The sequence below is a fragment of the Carcharodon carcharias genome, chromosome 11, assembly GCF_017639515.1.
Source record: "Carcharodon carcharias isolate sCarCar2 chromosome 11, sCarCar2.pri, whole genome shotgun sequence".
In the NCBI taxonomy this organism is placed as follows: Eukaryota; Metazoa; Chordata; class Chondrichthyes; order Lamniformes; family Lamnidae; genus Carcharodon; species Carcharodon carcharias.
This window is the reverse complement of record NC_054477.1, coordinates 5,778,288-5,799,416: the sequence shown is the minus strand read 5'-3', so window position 1 is coordinate 5,799,416 and position 21,129 is coordinate 5,778,288. Positions and strand designations below refer to the sequence as shown.

The window sequence follows — 21,129 nt, the reverse complement described above, 5'->3', positions numbered from 1 at the left end:
AAGTTTCCGGGAACTTATTGGCATATTTGAGAATCTCCCACTGAGAAATACACATGAGTAGAGTTTCCCATTTGACAGATATGGGATCTGCATCCTCTCCCTGTAGGGACAAAGTTTACTTAGCTGAACTTAAAGTGCACATGCTAACTACGTTATTGCAGTTCAGAAGTACTTCATTGTCTGAAAAGTGCTTTGGCGTTGTGTCAGTGCTATAAACATACAAGTTCAGGAAAGAACTTCACTCAAGAGCAATTGGGTTTGCAGGAATTGCATTTGACAGAATTTCTGTTTGTCTTTTTCCCTCAGAATAAAACCAGAAGATGGAATGGACTTTGGAGTATCGCTGTTGTTTTATGGGTTGTATTACGGAGTGTTGAGTCGTGACTTTGCAGAAATGTGTGCAGACTACATGGCATCTACTATAGGGGTAAAGTGTGCCCAGAGGCAGCAGCCTCTGTTATCAGCTGTTTCCCACTTGTATTACTGTATAAATGGCTTTGAGAAGGCCTTCCACTGGATGGTTAGACAGAGGAAGGTTTTGTTTCCTCGTGGACCAGGAAGAGCCTATTCAGCCCCTCGAATCCGTCCTACCACAGAGTTTTGGCTAATCTGTAGCTCTTGTATATCCACCATTTCCCTGTGTCCCTAGACACCCTTATCCAACAAAACTCTTTTGATCTCAACCTTAAGCTCTAATTGACCCCCAGCTACCATAGCTTTTTGGGGGAGAGTGTTCCAGATTTCCACTCCCCTTTGTGTGAAGAAGTGCTTCCTGGCATCACCCCTGAACGACCTGGCTCGAATTTTGTTCAGGCCCCCTTGTTCTGGACTCTCCCTCCACCTGCCCACCCACCCAACCAGAGGAAAATATTTTTCTCTGTCCAATTGCTTAATGATTTCGACCAACTTGATTAGATAACCCCCTTCAACTTCTAATGCCAAGGCAATACAAACCAAGTTAATGCACCCTCTCCTCGTGTTTTAACCCTTTAAGCCCTGTTTTCATTCTGGTAAACCTGTGTTGCACCCTCTCCAATTGCAGTATATTTAAACTTACTGCTCCCCTAGTTGAATAGTCATCCACATACCTCTCGGTCGTGCCTATTTAGCATAACATCCCAACTTTGGTAATGAATTGCTAACCCATTTTTTTTTTGGTCCAACTCTTGAGTAGCAATCCCAAACTTCAAATTGTTCCTGCATAGATGGCTGTTTGGAATTACAGAAGTTGCAGGATACACTAGAATCTGTTTTTAAATTGTGTTTCTTCACCCTCCCCACACTGCCCTAACGGAGGGATTGTTCTGCTAACATTTTGATGAGGCAAAGATTGTAGATCGACGAGGAATCGCATGAAAAAGCAGCTCAGAAACATCCCTGGAAAACAAGTTAAGAACACAGCAGATCAAAATTCCCCTTAATTTGTTTTCGGATATGCGGAAACCACAACAATGTATAAAACTCATTAGAAACACAAACAATAACAGCAAACAGAACGACATACCAACATAACATAGTCAAACATTCCAAGACGCTTCTCAGGAGCAGTTATCAAACAGATTTTAATATTGAACCACATGAGATAATAGAAAAAGTGACCAAAAATTTGGACAAAGAGATAGGCTTTAAGTGTCTTAATAGGTAGAGAGAGAGAGAGAGAGGCGAAGAAATCTAGAGAGGGGTTTCCATAGGCTGGGGCTTTGGTAGTTGAAGGCATGGCCATCAGGATGGAGCGATTAAAATTATGGACCTGCAAGAGGCCAGATTTGAGGAAGTGCAGAGATCTAAGAAGGTTGTATGGCCGGAGGCGATTAGAGATAGGGAGGGCTGAGGACTTAGAGGGATTTGAAAATAGGGATGCGGATTTTAAAATCAAGGCATTGCCAGACCCCAGGAGCCAATGTAGCTCAGTGAGCACAGGCTGACAGGCAGCAAGGTGTTGGATGTACTGCAATTTATGGAGAGTGTGAGCTGGGAAGCAGGCCAGGAGAGTATTGGAATAATCGAGCCTTGAGGAAACAAAGGTGTTTAAATAAATTATTGCTTTATTGAATAGCCATGATCCTACTCCTTGAGTCAATGGTACCACACTCACCTCCTAGCCAGAAGACTTGGGACTTGAACACATAATGTAAGCTGCTACTTCAGTACTCTGTCAGAGGTGCCATCTTTTAGGTGAGTTGTTAAACCAGGGTATTTTTTAGGCATAAAAAATGTATTTGGTAGTACAGAACTTGAGTATTGCTGAAAAAGGAGACGTGCTGTCTTGCACTCATCAGATCAGAATTTGCAAGAATACCAATTGAAAAGGAAATATCAATTTATACTGCATGAGAAGAGAGTGCTGATTGGTCGGCAAGTGGACTCCGACTGGTAGAGGTGTTGCCATGGAAAATTTACCAGGGAGCAGTTAGCTGCCAAGCTTATGTTTAAATTCAAACCAGGCAGGTCAAAACTGTTTGGTCAAGGCATTGCCATGGGGAATGAACCAGAGAATGGCTGTCCCCCAAACTTTTGTTTAGCTGAAAAAGACGCAGCACTCCTTCTGTCTGCAAAGGGCAGGGCCCTGTGTGTGAATATATGCAGCTTCTAGCATGGGTAAGTGAGCCTCACTGCACGCCTGACTGATAACCTTAAATTGGCTCTCAGTGTACTCCTTTAGCACAATCTGGATTGTTTAGTAAATGTTATCTATTCGCGGAATCACATCTAATGTTGGACACACTGTTTTGAGTTTTACAAGCACAGGCTGACTGGGTACAGTCTGTACCTTTTCTGGAGGGACGCGCTGTTTGATACGATCCACCAGTCATTGGGATGTTCGGCCTATATGCCTGGCATCACCGGCACTGAAATGCATTTATCACATTACTCGTTTCAGTGATAGGCAGAACATCTTTTTGGCTTGACGGCAGCTTCCTGTTAGACACCACCCCTGTTGCTACTGCATTGTAGTAGCATGAAACAGCTAGCTCCACCTGTTTCTCAAATTTTTTGAGACACCTTACCCTTCCAAGGTAATCTGAGATAGACTGGGCACTTTTCAGGGCCGAATGTGGTGGACTTTGGCCTATTCATGAGCGTGTGCGATATACAGCGAGCAATGATCTCATCAGGGTAGCCGTTATCCCACAGGATTGCTTTAATGCACCCTATTACAGCATCAAGCTTGCACGGTGAGCCTATTTTCAAGGGTGCCGACAATGCCAACTTATAGCAAGTGTGATCCCCATAGTTCCCACCTTAAAAGCGTGAGACTTACCTGGGTCCAGTGTCCATCTTCAATCTGTGTGCCACCTTGCAGTCCCAGCAGCGTCCACTACTGAGTTCTGGCACTGTTGGTGAGGGCATGATGTCCTTCTGCTGAGGGGAGGCAGTCCAACCCTCAGCTTGTAAGTTGCATGGTTTGTGAGCAGTACGTACCCCCATCCCCTGCCTGTAAAATTCAGCCCGAGATCTTTGGAGTAGGGGACTCTCTGCATCTTGGGTCAACATCAATAAAAATGGGTTAATCAGCCATCTGCCTCATTATTGTTTGCAGGCGCTTTTGGGACGTTCAGTAAAAAAAAAGTAAAAGATAAAAAGAGTTGCATTCATGTAGCACCTTTTGTGACCTCAGGACGTCCCCAAGTACTTTGTGCTCAATGAAATTCTTTTAAAGTGTAATGGTTGTTAAAATGTAGGAATAACTTATTTTTGAAAAGCACTCAAGTCAATTTAGCTGTTGCAGTAGGTTTTTGAAATATTTGTTGTGTTGCAGTATTACAGTGCATCTGGGATGCCAACCAAACACCTCTCGAATGAGATCTGCGCAGTCTGTGGACAAAAAATCTTTGTGGACGTCAATGAGGAAGGCATCATAGAAAATACATATATGCTGACCTGTAATCATGTGTATCCTTCACAGAGTGAGAGAGATACCACAAAGAGCAAAAACTGGCAAAAACAAAAAATGATAACTTTTCTGTGCGTACAGCACCTTTGTAATGGGACAGAACCTTTCTAAGGGTGCTGTGCAGTAGAGAAGTACAAAACAGGCTGAGGTCAGTGCGTGAAAAGATGTGACCAAGGTACTTCATTTGGTCCCTTGACTCCTTCTCTGGGCTACTGGCTCCAGAACAAGTGCCCATATAATGATGCCTCTTCCTGGGAAGAAGAGAAAGTAACTCATACCCTTGCCCTGCTCTCTAGCCTTTCTAGCCCTGCGTCCCACTCTCTGGCCTCCCTCCCTCTGCATCCCACTCTTTAGCCTCCCTCACTCCCTGCATCCTGCTCTCTGGCCTCCCTCCCTCTGCATCCCACTCTTTAGCCTCCCTCACTCCCTGCATCCTGCTCTCTGCACACCCCCCCCCGCCAGTGTCCTGCACCCTGGCGCCTCTCCCTCTGTTGAAACCCTTGCTATCATCAGAGATAAAAACAAAAAAACTGCGGATGCTGGAAATCCAAAACAAAAACAGAATTACCTGGAAAAACTCAGCAGGTCTGGCAGCATCGGCGGAGAAGAAAAGAGTTGACGTTTCGAGTCCTCATGACCCTTCGAAGGGTCATGAGGACTCGAAACGTCAACTCTTTTCTTCTCCGCCGATGCTGCCAGACCTGCTGAATTTTTCCAGGTAATTCTGTTTTTCCCTGGCTATCATTCCCAGATTAATAGGATTGAAGGATTAGATAGACAGAAGACATTTCCTCTGGTGGGGAGAGAGTCCAGAACAAGGGGGCAGGACCTTAAAATTTGAAATAGGCCAGTCGGGGGTGATGGCAGAAAGCACTTCACACAAAGGGGAGTTTGAAATCTGGAACCCTCTCCCCCAAAAAAATGTTGAGGCTGGGGAGCTGTCAATTGAAAGTTTGAAAGCTGAGATTGATAAAGCTTGGTTTCTAAATATTTGTTTATGGGATGTGAGCGTCACTGGCTAGGCCAGCATTTATTGCTTGTCCCTAACTGCCCTTGAGATGGTTAAGGTGAGCTGTCGCCTTGAACTGCTGCAGTCCTTGTGGCATAGGTACACCCACAGTGCTGTTAGGAAGGGTATCAAACGTTACAGAATCAAGGAGGGTAAATGGAGTGAAGTCATGGTCTAGTTGGACAGCAGAACAGATTTCAAGGGGCTAAATGGCCTCCACCCATTCCTATGTCCACAAAACCCACTCCTGGCAGGTGTCAGCTGGATTCCTATCAGAAATTGGAATCCTGGCAGATTTTCTGTTCCATTCCCTCTCCTGCCCACCACCTCCAACTCTCCAGGAACTGAGGCACATTATAATGCCTCAACATGCCTCCTTGGCAGGGCGCAGTGAGCAATCCTGAGCCAATTTTAAACCCGGTGCTTTCCTGTGCTGTTCAGGGCTATGGCCTGTGGCTCATCTGCCAGTTTTGTATCGAGGTTAAAGTTTAACATCAATGTGTAATTTCTTCATCAGAAGGAATTTTCTGCAGCCGAATTTAGCTATTTTGCAAGAAATCTTCCATGAATAGTCTGTCTTTGCCTCTGTCTTTGCTTCTGCTTTCAGACACCAAATGAAGCGTGGGGTTTGTTTCACATATACAATGCCAAGTTTTAGTTTATTTTTCTACATGTGGGAATATTTCTGAAGAAGTGACACAAATCCCCATTGATCTTTCCCCTTCAGAGTCCCTGAAGTTGTTGCCCAGAAAAGCTAAATTATTTATAAAAACAGAAAATACAGGAAAAACCTAGGTCTGACAGCACCTGTGGAGAGAGAAAAACAGGGTTAACACTTTGAGTCCGCATGACTCTCCTTCAGAGCTAAAGAGAAGTAATAATGTGATGGATTTTATACTGTTTAAGAGGGGGTGGAGCAGGTGGATTGAGATAAAAGGTGAGGGATAGGTGGGAGTTGAGGAGAGATTGTCAAAGATGTCATTGACACACAGAAAAAAATGAGCACATGCTCCCAAGCCCACATATCCGTCCTTGGCCTGCTGCATTGTTCCAGTGAAGCCCAACGCAAACTGGAGGAACAGCACCTCATCTTCCGACTAGGCACCTTACAGCCTTCTGGATTTAACATCGACTTCAACAACTTCAGACCACGAACACTCTCCTCCCTCTTGACCCCTTTTTTAAATATAATTTTTATTTATTCATCTACATGTATTTATTTCTTTTAATTTATTTTATTCTTTTATATATTTGTTCATTTTTTAATCCCCCCACCCACTCCAACAGGACCATCTGTCACTTGATCTTCTGTTCTGCTTCCACAGAGCACTGATCTTTGTTCTGCTATTGACACCTTCTGCTTTCATACCTTTATGTCACCATCAGCACCATCTTTACTCTTTAACACGACCATTAACATTCCCTTTGTCCTGTGTCCATGACAATTTTGTCAATCTCTCCTTTTCCACTTGCTCCACCCCCTCTTTAACAGTATAAAATCCATCACATTTCTACTCTTTCGCCCTGAAAAAGAGTCATATGGATATGAAATGCTAACCGTTTCTCTCTCCACAGATGCTGCCAGATGTGCTGAGTTTTCCCAGCATTTTCTATTTTTATTTCAGATTTCCAGCATCCGCAGTATTTTGCTTTTAAGTTAAATTATTTGTTCACTATTATTTGTCTTTGCTGGTAATGTTGGCCTTTATTTCAAGGGAATGGAGTATAAAAATAGGGAAGCCTTGCTAAAACTATACAAGGCACTAGTTAGACCACACCTAGAATACTGTGAACAGTTTTGGTCTCCTTATCTAAGGAATTGAGGCAATCCAGAGAAGGTTCACTAGGTTGACCCCAGGAATGGAGGGATTTTCTTATGAGGAGAGGTTGAGAAGGTTGGGCCTGTACTCATTGGAGTTTAGAAGAATGAGAGGTGACCTTATTGAAATATATAAGATTCTCAGGGGGCTTGACAGTGTAGATGCTGAGATGTTGTTTCCCCTTGTGAGAGAGTCCAGGACCAGAGGGCACATAATCTCAGAGTATAAGGGGCCACTCATTTAAAACAGAAATGAGGAATTTCTTCCTTTGAGGGTAGTGAATCTGTGGATTTCTTTACCGCAGAGGGCTGTAAAGGCTGGGTGGTTAAATATATTCAAGGCTGAGATAGACAGATTTTATAATCAGTAAGGGAATCAAGGGTTATAGGGTAAAGGCAGGAAAGTGGAGTTAAGGATTATCAGATCAGCCATTATCTCATTGAATGACAGAGCAGACCTGATGGGCCGAACGGCCTACTTCTGCTCCTACGTCTTATGGCCTTATGATGTGTATCCAGTTCAAAAGGCCTGCTGTTGTTAATATTTGGGACCTGGGTTTGAAACCTGGCGGGAGGATTTTTTTATCTCACTCGCTGCCACATCCCTTTCGCCATTCTCTTCCACAATACTCTTTCTATCTTTTTTGTTCCCCTGCACTCTTTGGAAACCGTTGCGTTCTTTTGTCCCGACCTCCGACCCCATATTCTTGTTACGTCCTTCCTCCAGTGCTCATCTGAACTCCCTCCCTAACAGCACTGTGGGTGTACCTGCACCACTTAGATTGCAGCGGTTCAAGAAGGCAGCTCACCAGCACCTTCTCAAGGGCAACTAGGGATGGACGATAAATGCTGGCCCAGCCACCGACGCCCACATCCCGGGAATGAATTAAAAAAAAGAACCCTCCCCCATAAGTACTCTCCCAATCCGCGCTCACTCACGCACACACTTGCATCTGAAATGGCCTAGCAAGGCACTGTTGTCAGGAAGGTAGCTTACCACCACATTCTTGAGCAATTAGGGATGGGTGATGAATGCTGGCCTGGCCAATGATGCCCACATCCCAAGAACAAATATAAAATAAAAATCCAAGATCAATTCTGAACTCCTTTGAATTCACCGCTGTAATGCTCCCTGTACACTGCCCCCACTAAACACTCCCAGGACAGGTACAGCACGGGGTTAGATACAGAGTAAAGCTCCCTCTTCACTGTCCCCATCAAACACTCCCAGGACAGGTACAGCACGGGGTTAGATACAGAGTAAAGCTCCCTCTACACTGTCCCCATCAAACACTCCCAGGACAGGTACAGCACGGGGTTAGATACAGAGTAAAGCTTCCTCTACACTCCTCATCAAACACTCCCAGGGCAGGTACAGCACGGGGTTAGATACAGAGTAAAGCTCCCTCTACACTGTCCCCATCAAACACTCCCAGGACAGGTACAGCACGGGGTTAGATACAGAGTAAAGCTCCCTCTACACTGTCCCCATCAAACACTCCCAGGACTGGTACAGCACGGGGTTAGATACAGAGTAAAGCTCCCTCTACACTGTCCCCATTAAATACTCCCAGGACAGGTACAGCACAGGGTTAGATGCAGAGTAAAGCTCCCTCTACACTGTCCCCATCAAACATTCCCAGGACAGATACAGCACGGGGTTAGATACAGAGTAAAGCTCCCTCTACACCGTCCCCATCAAACACTCCTGGTTATGCAGTAAAACACCCCTGCTTGCTTCACAAGATTTAACACTGAGCCATGAAGGAGATACTAGGACAGGTGATCAAAAGCTTTATCAGAACTGTAAGTTTCAAGCAACAGTGTAAAGGAGGAGAGAGGAGTGGAGAGGTTTAGGAAAGCATGGCCACCAATGGTGTAGCAATTAAAATCAGGAATGCTCAAGAAGCCAAACTTGCCAAGTGCTGAAGATGACAGAAATAGGGAGGAACAGAGCCATAGATAAAAGCAAAGTGACATCTTTTGGTTATCTCCACCTATCACTGGCCCTCTATCCAGCTTTTCTTGTCCTATTCCCCCCCCACCCCCCAAACCAGCTTATATTTCACCTCTCTTCTATTTTTACTTAGTTCTGTTGAAGGGTCATTCGGACTCGAAACGTGAACTGTGCTCCTCTCCGCAGATGCTGCCAGACCTGCTGAGTTTTTCCAGGTATTTTTGTTTTTGTTTAGGATCAGAGCCATGGAGGGATTTGAAAACAAAAATAAAATTTTTGGAATGGGCCGCACTCTACACTCTTGAGTAGAACTGATTGAAGTTCCTGTTTAATCCTGTCCATTGTTACAAGTTCACTGCCCCAGCAGGGTGTGCTGCGTTTTCCTTAACTGCTATTCTTCAGATTCCATGAATTCTGCATCCGAGGTTGGTGCATCGTTGGAAAGAAACAGACTTGTCCATATTGTAAAGAGAAGGTGGATCTAAAGAGGATGTTTAACAATCCGTATCCTTTTACTTGCTGCAAGGACAGAAAAAGAGAATGTTCATGGTCATTTCTTATCAATCCGTCATGTTTTGTTTCTTGGGCAAATTACTTTTTTTGATCTCCCTTCAACTGCCCGAGAAGAGAATCTCATGAGGTTTGAATGCAGAGTAAAGCTCCCTCTACAGTTTCCCCATCAAACATTCCCAGGACAGGTACATCACGGGATTAGATTTGTGACCTGTTTATGTCTATTCTAAGGCTGCTGGGTATTCTGCTGCTGATAACTTGAGTGAAAAAGATTGATAGACATGAGGGGGCATTTTTCAGTTGATCATACCCACCTGTCTGCACCTCAGTCACTTTGAACATTAAGGTAGTTTGCTTCAATGACCTTTCATAATAACTCAGAGCTATTCACCGTGAGGTCTGAGTGAGCAAAGAAGCTGCCTCATTTTTTCAAGTTGCTCATTTTTAATCGTGTTGCCATGACATGTCAGACAAAATAGTTGGCTGAATCAGCCTGGTCAGTCCCCATTATTTCTTGAAATAGTTCAGTTAGGTTATTGCAGAGTCTCTGAACGTAATGATGTTACTGTGAAAACATTTTATATCAGGCAGCCCTTCTCCTTTGAATTAATCTCAAGTGTTATCAAAGAACAAGAGTTTCCACTACAAGTGCAGAGGGACAATGCAAAAATGTAAACTGTGTGATTTTACTGTATTTGAGTTCAGGGTTTTTTTTATGTATCCCTCAGTCACTTTGAACAATGACCATTTTTTAAATAGCTGACCGGAAACTAGTGCTTTCTGGCATGTTGCCAAAGCTTGGCAAGCATTGAACCCCCCCCCCCCCAAAATATTGATATTTATTGTGTGTTAAATGTGAGGAACCAAAAAACGAAGTGAAGCGAAAACAGCCAGTAGGAAAGTGCCATGGACCCCATGCATTAGTAAAGAAAGAACTTGCATTTATGTTGCATCTTTCACATTCTCAATGTCCCAAAGTACTTTTAAGCCAATGAAGTCCTCTTTGAAGAGCGTTAGCAATGTTAGGGTGAGACGGCCATGATGTCACTGGACTGGTAATGGAGATCCAGGCTAATGATGTGGGGACATCCTCCACCGCAGCTCTGGTAGACTTTAAAACTCAATTCATAAAGCCTGGAATTGAAAGCTAGTTTCAGTAATAGTGACCATGAAACTATCGTCGATTGTCATAAAAACCCATCCTGTTCACTGATGCCATTTAGGGAAGGAAATCCGCCATCCTTACCCGGTCAGGCCTACATGTGACTCCAGACCCACAGCAATGGGGTTGACTCTCAACTGCCCCCTGAAATGGCCGAGTAAGACAGTTATGACCTATGTGATTGGTAAAGCTGAGTTATTTAAAAATCCCAGAGGGAAACTTTAAACAACTGTCATAACCTATAATTTTAAGTGCTGTGTTTGAAATGCGACTCTAAATTCAGGAATCAGACCACCGGTTCTCGAAGTTTTACAAAATGGCAGAGTATGAAATGGTGATAGGTTGGGAAATGTTGTTATACAGAGGGAGCTGGGTGTCCTTGTACACCAATCACTGAGAGCAAGCATGCAGGTACAGCAAGCAGTTAAGAAGGCAAATGGTATGTTGGCCTTCATTGTGAGAGGACCTGAGTGCAGGAGCAAGGATGTCTCGCTGAAGCTGTACAGGTCCTTGGTGAGACCACACCTGGAGTATTGTGTGCAGTTTTGCTCCCCTTACCTAAGAAAGGATATACTTGCCATAGAGGGAGTGCAGCAAATGTTCACCAGACTGATTCCTGGGATGGTAGGATTGTAGTAAGAGGAGAGATTGGGTCGACTAGGCCTGTACTCCTTGGAGTTTAGAAGAATGAGAGGGGATCTCATTGAAACATAAAATTCTGACAGGGCTGGTCAGACTGGTTGTAGGGATGATGTTTCCTCTGGCTGGGGGGAGGGGTCAAGAACAAGGGGTCACAATCTCAGGATTCGTGGTAGACTATTTAGGACTGAGATGAAAAACATCATCATTCAGAGTGCAAATGAACCTGTGGAATTCTCTGCCTCAGAGGCTCTAGAGGCCCAAGTCATTGAATATATTTGAGAAGGAAACATCGATGAGATCCCCTCTCATTCTCTTAAACTCCAGTGAATACAGACCTAGTCAGCCCAATCTCTCCTTGTGCAACAATCCTGCCATCCCAGGAATCAGTCTGGTGAACCTTTGCTGCACTCCTGCTATGGCAAATATATACTTAGGCAAGGAGGCTAAAGCTACACCCAATACTCAAGGTGTGATCTCACCAAGAACCTGTATAGCTGCAGTAAAGCATCCTTGCTCCTGTACTCAAGTCCTCTTGCAATGAAGGCCAACATACCATTTGCCGCCTTGACTGCTTGCTGCACCTGCATGCTTGCTTTCAGTGATTGGAAGGACACCCAGGTCCCTTTGTACATCAACATTTCCCAATCTATCACCATTCTGTGCTGTATGATTCTGTATTTCTACAAACCAGCAAAATATCAATGCAGATTAACTTCAGAATAGATCATCAGACCCATACATACACACTCAGCCAAATCTTACTGGACTCGATGCTTCACCACCGCCGCCCCCACCCCACCCACCCACCCACCCACCCACCCACCCACCCCTGTGGAGAGGCCAACAAAAACAGACCTGTAACCAAATCAGGGAACTTTGGTGAAAAAATACCTCTCCAACCTCGAAATGTCATTAGGGAAGCCCCAGGTCTGTTTGTTATTTACCCAAAATCTTACTTCTCAAACGTGCTCCTGGCTGTTCTGTGTAAACTGACAGCTCCATGGTTCAGAACTCCAGCCATGCAGCATGAGGGTTATTATGCTGTGAGGACCAAGCTGTGAGGTGGATTGGTGGCAATAAGCGGGGACAGGTGATGGGGGAGGAACTTGTGTGAGGAGGGGAGAAGAAATAGAGTTTGCTGCCCTTAGTCTGTTACTGGGCTGCAGTCCCTTGCCTGGCCTGTGTTGCCAATGAGTTACCCCAATGTGTGAAGCAGTGGGCTTGGGTTCTGAAGATATGGAAACTAACATTATAAAAGGTATACCACTGTATGTGCTTCCACCTGTTGTCGAGCTGATGCGGAAATCATTGAGCTGTCCATGCAGGACAGCTGTTAGGACATATTGTCTGGAGTCCGCTCACCCAGGCATGGTTCTCTGTGACTGGTGCAGATCTGTCTATGCTACAAAGTTGCCGAAATCAACCCCTTGATTTTCTGCCCTTGAAACCCTGTGTAATCTTCAAACCCAGGAGCAGACGCCACATGCCAGTCTGCAGAAATGTTCCTGAATAATTATTTTTAAGTATGGCATTGGAACGTTGCTGGCAAGACCAGCATTTATTGGCCCATCTCTAATTGCCCTTGAGAAATGCGGTGGTGAGCCATCTCCTTGAAGGTAGCTAACTGTCTTGCTAGGCCATTTCGGAGGGCAGTTAAGAGTCAACCACATTGCTGTGCCACATATAGGCTAGACCACTTACAGATGGCAGATTTCCTTCCCTACAGGGCAAGAGTGAACCAGATGGGCTTTTATGACAATCAGGTAGTTTATTACTATCATCACTGAGACTAACTTTTTATTCCAGATTTCTTTAATTAAAATAATCCGATGGAAATTAATTCTCCAGTAGCTGTGGTGAGATTTGAACTTGAGTCTAGATCATTTGCCCAGTGCTCTGGATTACTAGCTCAATTATATAACTATTATGCTATTGTTCCTGATTAGCTGAAAGTTTCCAACAATTGATCAGAGGCACTTGACCACCATCAGTTTATTTTACTGTCTCCCACCACATCTCTCGCTGCCTTCCACTATATCCTGTATCTTGCCATGAGCAGTACCTCACCAGGAGGTAAAGTATTTGTAGATTCTAGTCAGCAACTCGGCCTTTAACTCTCCAGGAGATCTTAAAATTCACTGTAAAAACCCAGAGCCCATCATATAAAATATGCAGCCTTACAACACCCTCCCTGTCTTCTCTTTTCTTTGTAATTGCCCTGTTTATCCTCTTCCCCCACCCCACTTACCTTGCCCCATGCTGTGGATGGACTCTTTCTCTGCCCTCTATGTTAAAGATGGACTCTCCCACTGACCTCCATAGAATCATGGAGTAGTACAGAGCTCAGGGGGAGGCCATTCGTCTCTTCGTGCCTGAACAGCCGCAATCCATTTAGTGCCACTCCCCTCCTGTTTCCCCATATCCCTGTGATTTTTCCAATTCCTTTTCAAAGCTTCTGTTGAATCCTGGAATTCTCTCTTCCTCCACACCCCTTGGCCCACCCCACCACCGGGACAAGCTTGTTTCAAAACAGATGCTGGGCCCCACATACACCCAGATCCCCGAATTTTGCTGGTGTGGGGAGTCCCCAGCCCTGCCCATAAGGCTTGATGGGCAGTTGGAGGCCAAGAGGGGAAGTCCTCGTGTTCAGGGCCCCACGTTTTTTATCCATCTGTCATACTGGAATGGATGGTGAAATTGGTGGTTACCAATCAGTGACCAAGCTAAGTCAGTAGTGTTTCAATTACTGCACAACATTTCTTGTAAACCACTTGTCATTTTAGTTTCACTCAGCTTATTAATAAGTTGGAAGAATCCAGAGCTGAACTGAAATACATGAACATCATTTCTCCATTTGCAGCCTTGTTCCTGGAAGTCTTGAAGGTATCACGGTGACATGTGGGCTATGAGTGCAACCTGAGTAATGATCAACGTGAATTCTCAGGAGGTCAATGTGCGCGCACACATGTACAGAGAGTTCCTGATTACTGTGAAAGTGTCAGTTAGAGGGTTGGGACTTCTGAGGGAAGGAAGAAGATTGGTCACTGCAACAGCCAAATTAGGGAAGACCTGAGAAAGGGCTGCATCTGCTTTTAGCCAGAGCAGTGGTGTTTCATATGGAGAAAAGCTGTAATCGTTTATTTTCACAAAACTGTAGAGTCAGCACATGCAAAAATGTTATTTTAAGAGTTGGGGGAGAAACATTCCATAGTACCTCCTCGCCAGGGTTGCAATCACAGGCCACTGTTTACATAGGAATTTTAACACAGGAGGAGGCCATTCAACCCAACGTGCCTGTGTCAGTTCTTTGAAAGAGCTGTCCTATTAGTTCCACTCCCCCTGCTCTTTCCCCATAGCCCTATGTTCATCCAATTCTTTTTTGAAATTTACTGTTGAAGTCAAAGATCATTTTTGATGGCAGAGCAGGCTCAATGGCCCAAAGGTCTCCTACTCCTGTTTCTTATCTTCTTAGGAATCTGCCTCCACCACCCTTTTTAGCCAGTATATTTCAGATCATAGCAACTCTACATAAATCTGAAACCTGTGTCCTCTCATTTTCAACCCTCCTGCTACTGGAAACAGATTCTCTCTCATGATTTTGAACGCCTCTATTAAATTTCCCTTCAACCTCCTCTGCTGCAAGGAGAATGAACCCATCATCTCCAGTCTCTCCATATAACTTAAGTCCTTCATCACTGGTACCATTTTAGCAAATCTCCCCCACACCCTCTCCATTGCCTTGATAAAATTCCCAAAATAAATTTGAACGTAATACTGCAGCTGAGGATCAAACGGTGGTTTATAGAATCACGGTTTGCAGCACAGAAGGAGGCTATTCACCCTTTGTGGCCGTGCCCATCTTCTCCAAGAACAATTCACCTAGCCCCACTCCCCCACCTTTTCTCTCGTAGTCCTGCAATTTTATTTTCTCTTCAGTAAATGATCCAAACCTATTTTGAAAGCCACAATTGAACCTGCCTCCACCATACACTTGGACAGTGCATTCCCAGATCTGAACCACTCACTGCATGAAAAAAGTTTTTCTGTTGCTTCTTTTGCCATTCGCCTTAAATCGGTGCTCTCTGGTTCTCAGTTCTGCCAATGGGAACAGTTTCTCTCTAACTGCTTTGTCTAGACCCCTCATGTTTTCCAATATCTCTATCAAATCTCCCCTTAATCTCCTCCTCAAAGGAGATCAACCCCAGTTTCTCCAATTTGTCTGTGTAATTGAAGTTCCTCATCCCTGGAGCTATTCTCCTGAATCGTTTCTCACCCTCTCTAATGCCTTCACATCCTTCCTAAAATGCGGTGCCCAGAACTGGATGGAGTACTCCCGTTGAGGTCAAACCAGTGTTTTATACAGGTTTAGCATAACCCCCTTTGCCCTTGTGCTGTCTTTCTCTTTTCACAAAGCCCAGGGTGACTGGTACTTCTGGTCATACACAATTTCTGTTCTCTTTTGCGTAATGTTAAAATGTTGGCATGAAAGTGATGAAGTGGAAGTTGAATAGGAAATATGTGTATAGAGTATTAGAATACAAGAGGGGCGAGGGGAAGTCATCTTTCAGCTGTAAAAAGCCCTAGTTAGACCACACTTGGAGTCACTGTGAACAGTTCTCAGCACCACACCTTAAGAAAGTTGTATTGACATTGGAGGGAGTGCATTGTAGGTTGACTAGAATGATACGTGGTCTCCAAGGGTTAAATTACAAGGAGAGATTAAACACATTAAGATTGTATTCCCTGGCATTTAGAACGTTAAGGGGTTTGATTGACGTTTTCAAGCTATTAAGGGGGACCGATAGGGCAGATAGAGAGAGACTATTTCTGCTGGCGGAGAGGCTAGGATTAAGGGACAGAGCCTAAATTCAGAGCTAGACCTATCAGGAGTGAAATGAGGAAACACTTCTACACACAAAAGGTGGGAGAAGTTTGGAACTCTCTTCCACAATGGGAGTTAATGCTAGGATCACTTGTTAATTTTAAATCTGAAATTGATAGATTTTTGCTAACTAATAGTGTTAAGGGATATGAGGCAAAAGTGGGTATATGGAGTACGGTTGCATATCAGCTTTGATCTCGCTGAATGGTGGAACAAACTCAAGGGGCCTGAATGGCATCCTCCTGTTCATTGTTCCTAAATGTGTACAAAAATGTATTAATTGAAAGGATAGTGCACAAGATATGGTTAGGGCTCAGCTTCATGCCACCCAGGTGACCTATGGAGACTCTCGTAAGCCTAACATAGAGCAGACAGGCTGCCATCCTTTGGGGGCCACAGTTATGCCCAAACTGTTATCACTGGCAGCTAAAGAGCAGAATTAATTTTGTTTGTGTCAGAGGAGGAGGTCATCAACAATATTTGTTTCTTTTTAAAATAATAGCCAGCCAACCTGCTGTGGCCTGAGGCCTACATGACTGAATAATTCAACAATTCTGTCTTTATTTCTTTAGCGTGATTACGAGGCTCTTTACCCAGTGTTGAGTGAGTCACATGGTGTTTTTTCTCTCCCCCCACCCCCCCTGCTGTGGAAACTGTAACTCGGTCACCTGCTGGAGGTAGCTTGGAACTTGAGTCAGGCGGTTTTGTGTCTAAATATAGAACATGCCAAGCAGACTTGTCATCCAAGGCATTGACTTACACAGCCCACCACGCACAACATTATAAACATGTCACTGTGTGTACTGTGCAGATTCAGGAAGTTGGTTGTGTTCCCTTTTCTCTCGGCTTGCTTGTTGCAAATGTGCACTTTCTTTAACGGTTCCTTTTCAAGCTGGGAGCGACCTCATGTCATGTACGGCCAGCTGCTAGATTGGCTACGTTACTTGGTTGCTTGGCAACCTGTGATCATCGGACTGGTTCAAGGCATCAACTACAGTCTGGGACTTGAATAACGTCACCCTTTTTTTCTCTTCCTCCAAAACACCCCCTCCCTTTCTCTCTCTCCCCCGCTCCCTACCACCCCCCCTCCCCCCTCCCAAACCTTTCTGGGGATCCTCCTCCCCTTCCCCAAACTCCAATTCCGTGGAATACAGCAACCAGGATGTTTAATTAAAGCTCTGTTGGATACCACATCCACCAAAGGAGGAGGAGAGAGACAAGGAAGCATCCGCTTGGGCCAGTGGGATATCGGGCTTGTTGGCAAATGGACTAATGAGTTTCTTCAGTGTAATTTTCCCCTCCTTCCTACAAAAGAGATTGAATATTCAAATTAGACCTGTGCTCATACCTGTCCCCCATTGTTGACTAGAATTGACAAATCCTATCCCTACATAACAGGCTAAAGGGCCGCCTCCTGTTGCCATTTAACTGGCTGAGGGGCCTGCTCTTGTTCCTATCATGGTTACTCAAAGTCTTGAACCACAAGCCAGAGGGGTGTTTTGTTTCTTGTCTCCAAAGACCCAACCTGACTGGAGTCCTGAAAATCTGCATTTCTCTGACATAAATGGATTCCGTGGTTGCTCACTGTGTGTAGGACCAGGGTTATCAACAGGTGAGTTAGAGAGAGCCCGGACTACTCCTTTGAATGTAACTTAACATTTGTAAATGGACATTCAATAGTGACTTTTCTGGAGGGGTGGGGGTCAAGATGTAGAACAACAGATAACTGGGTTGTAATATTGGGACAGCCATTACAGGAACTGGGGCTGTAATATTGGGGCACTTCTTACAGGAACTGTGGCTGTTAAAAGGCAACAGCCGTTAGAAGAACTGGGGCTATAATATTGGGGAAGCCATTACAGGAAATGGAGTTGTAATAGGATTTGGATTTGGAATCCGATCGAATAAAATTCCGTTTCCCTGATGAGATTTTTTGGGGGACAAAGTAAGTTCAGTCCTGGAGCTGAGAAAATTCACTGAAGTGTGCATATCATTCAGTGGACATTGGTTTATGTTGGGCTAAAATTTTGCCTTAAAGGGAGAGAGAGAGATGTTAAGGATGGGAATTAGGAACTGAAGTGGGGAGGGGTTGAGACCAGCAGGTCAAAAATTCCAAGAAGAATAGGTTGAAATCCATCCTTTTTATACTAGATATATATTTAAAAAGCCCTATTTTTACACTCTAATCTTTTATATTGGATTGTATGGGGGGTTAGTCAGCAATGCATTGGATTCATTGCAAACTCATCCCCTCCCCTAGCCCAGGATCACTGCACCAATATAGAAATGGCCAGTTAATATATTGGACCGCATTTTGTGGTCCTGTGGTTGGAGTCTGAGAAATAAATGAGTGTATGTCAGCTTGTGTGCCCTCCTGTCCTTTCCAAAGTTGTTGAGTGACCCCCAAGGTTTTACAGATGTGAAAATAATGCAGTTTGTGCCGCCTTGCAAGACATGAGGCAGATTTCCTCTATGGAATGCGTTTTGCAGTGTGGTGTCAACCCGTATGCGTAAAGGAAGGGCCAGTCTCCCCTGAATTGAGTGACCTTGGTTGCAGTGAGTGTTGGGCCCCTTGGCTGTTGAGTGGGAGAAAGAAGCCAGGATACCGGCTCCTGATCACTGTCCAGTGACCAGCTCCCTGCAGCCCAATTCTCCTCACTGGAAAGTGTGTGGGGATCTCAGGTGGGTGGGGAAGGGATGGAACTGGAGGAGGAAAAGAGACCAAGAAAAGTCATTGCCGGTGAACAATCCTCCACCTCTTGGCTCGGCAAGAGACAGCTGTGTTCACTCATTGACAGCCGTCACTGAGATTATTTTCTGACCCTGTCCACTGACTGGTAATTCGAACTGTGGGTCTGGTGTGTCATCTGGTCATTTATTAGCCAGGGTTCAATTGACATTTCTAACACTGGTTGGCTGGTGGAAAAAAATTCTTTCAGCCAACATTGGCTGCAACGTTTGTTCCTGCCCCCTCCCCCTCCCCCTGCTGCATTAAGAAGTTGGTTTGGCCAGTATTGTCACTGGTGAGACATACTGCCATTTCTTTGGTGTGCTGGATCTGTAAAAAGAAACTGGTGCGATTCATATCAATAAACGGTGTACACGTTACATGGTGTCTGGGCTGTCGAATCGATGCGTGGACACAAGTTTCATGAAATGAAGAGGTCGGTAAATGCACGGCAGGTCTGTCAACATCTGGAAGAGAGAAGAAGAGTTCATGTTTCAGGTAGGATATTTTGTCAGATTGGGCAGTGAACAAAGGGTAGACTATAGTAAGGTAACTGATCTTGGTAGACAATAGTAATGCAGTGGCTGTAATTTATCTAGATTTTCAAAAGGCCTTGGATAAGGCCTCCCACAATAGACTAATGAATAAGGTCAAAGAATGTTGAATCGGGCAAGTGGCAGAATGGATTGCTAGCTGGCTTCTAGGCAGCAGAGTGGGAGCAAAGGTAGTTATTCACAGTGGCCGAAGGCAGGAACTGGCGTTCAACAAGTCATTGCTGCAATTTACATTAATGATTTGGGCTTTGAATTCAAAAACACTATTTCTAAATTTATGGATGACACCAGCTTTGTGGGAGGGTGTGTGTGTGGTGAGGTAGATAGCGAATACTGAAAAGGACTGCGACAAATTACAAGAGGACATAAATAAACTTGCAGAATGGGCTAATTATTGACAAATGAAGTTCAACACACATAAATTTGAGGTAGTGCATTTTGGTAGAAAGAATAAGGAAGTTACTTATTGGAAGGTGAGAGTCTGAGTGGCGTAGAGGAAAGGGATCCCAGAGTACAAATATATCAATGACTAAAGGTTGTGCCACAGGTTAGCAAGGCCAACACAAATTTAAAAAAAACAAGCACTAGGCTTTATTTCTAGAGGGATAGAATTGGAAAGAGGGGAAGTTATGCTGAACCTGTATTGAACATCGGTTAGGCCACACTTAAATACTGTGTGTAGTTCTGGTCATATATAACATAATCTATATTATATAAAGGATATAGAGGTCCTGGAGAGGGCACAGAGAAGATTTACAAGGATGATACCAGAAATGTGTGGTTATACATATTGGGAAAGGATTGACAGACTAGGCCTCTCTTTTGGGGGCAAAAGAAGGCTGAGGGGTGACCTAATAGAGGTCTTTAAAATGATGAAAGGTTTTGATAGTGTGGATATGGAGTGAATGTTCCCTCTTGTGGGGAAGAACATAATGAGAGGCCACCAACATGAGAAATCCAATAAGGAATTCAGAAGAAAGTACTTTGGCCGGGATGTTCCGGCCCTGTTGTGGGAGAGGCGGTGCCCCAGCCAGAAGTCCACTGACTTGCAGCAGAACCGGACAATCCTGCTCTTTGACCCAAAGAGTGGTGAGAATATGGATCTCACTACCACAGAGTGTATAGATGCATTCAAAGGGAAACTTGACCAGCATATGAGGGAGAAAGGAATAGAGGGTTATGACGATAAATTTGGATGTGAAAAGAGGCTTGATCAGAGCATAAATACTGGCACAGGCTGGTTGGACTGAATGGCCTGTTTCTGTGCCATGTGTTCTAGGTAATCCTATTTTGTAGAGCTGAAGAGGGAAAGGACAGCCGGCAGCAGTAATGGTGACCTCTGTCTAACATTTTAACGCAGTAAATGTACCCAGGGAAGAAATGGAGGTGGAGTGAGAACATGGGAAAGTGATCAAAGGCCGAGTTGTAGAAAAAGCTTTTGAGGAAGTGGGAAGAATTAACAAAGGAGAGTGAAATAAAGTGAAAGGTGAACTGTCACCCCATATACAGGAGCTGGCAGATGAGAGATATCACAGCTAGTTAAGTCTTCCCTCCCTGCTGGCCTTGGGTTGGCATTTGGTAGCATAGTGGGAGCTAATAATCCAAAGACCTAGACTAATGATCCAGAAGACAAGTTCAAAACCCACCACTGCAGCTCGGGGAGCTTAACTTTAGTTATTTAAATAAACCTGGAATCAAAAAGCTAATCTCAGCAATGGTGACCATGAAACGACTGAATTGTTGTAAAAAGCCCATCTGGTTCACTAATGCCATTTAGGCAAGGAAATTTGCCATCCTTGCCTAGTCTGACCTACATGAACAATGTGGTTGATTCTTAACTGTCCTCTGAAATGGTCTGGAAAGCCACTCAGCTCACTAATGCTTGGGTTTCCAACCCTCCAGGATTGGCCTGGAGTCACCAGGAATTGAAGATCAATCACTGCTGTGTGCAACACTGGAGAAAAATCA

At 44.4% G+C, this 21,129-nt stretch overlaps 1 protein-coding gene across 2 annotated transcripts in view; it reads left to right on the top strand.

Annotated features, from left to right (window-relative positions):
* The window catches only part of LOC121284484 (RING finger protein 121), a 59,749-nt gene extending 40,762 nt beyond the window's left edge, over nt 1-18,987 (top strand). For both annotated transcript variants that reach the window (XM_041200007.1, XM_041200006.1), the window contains 4 exons: nt 307-427; nt 3,761-3,894; nt 9,083-9,184; nt 16,772-18,987. In XM_041200007.1, coding sequence (XP_041055941.1) covers nt 307-427; nt 3,761-3,894; nt 9,083-9,184; nt 16,772-16,892 — 478 coding nt within the window. In that variant the 3' untranslated portion in view covers nt 16,893-18,987. The remainder of the gene's footprint in view (nt 1-306; nt 428-3,760; nt 3,895-9,082; nt 9,185-16,771) is intronic.
* Nucleotides 18,988-21,129: the final 2,142 nt, after the last annotated feature.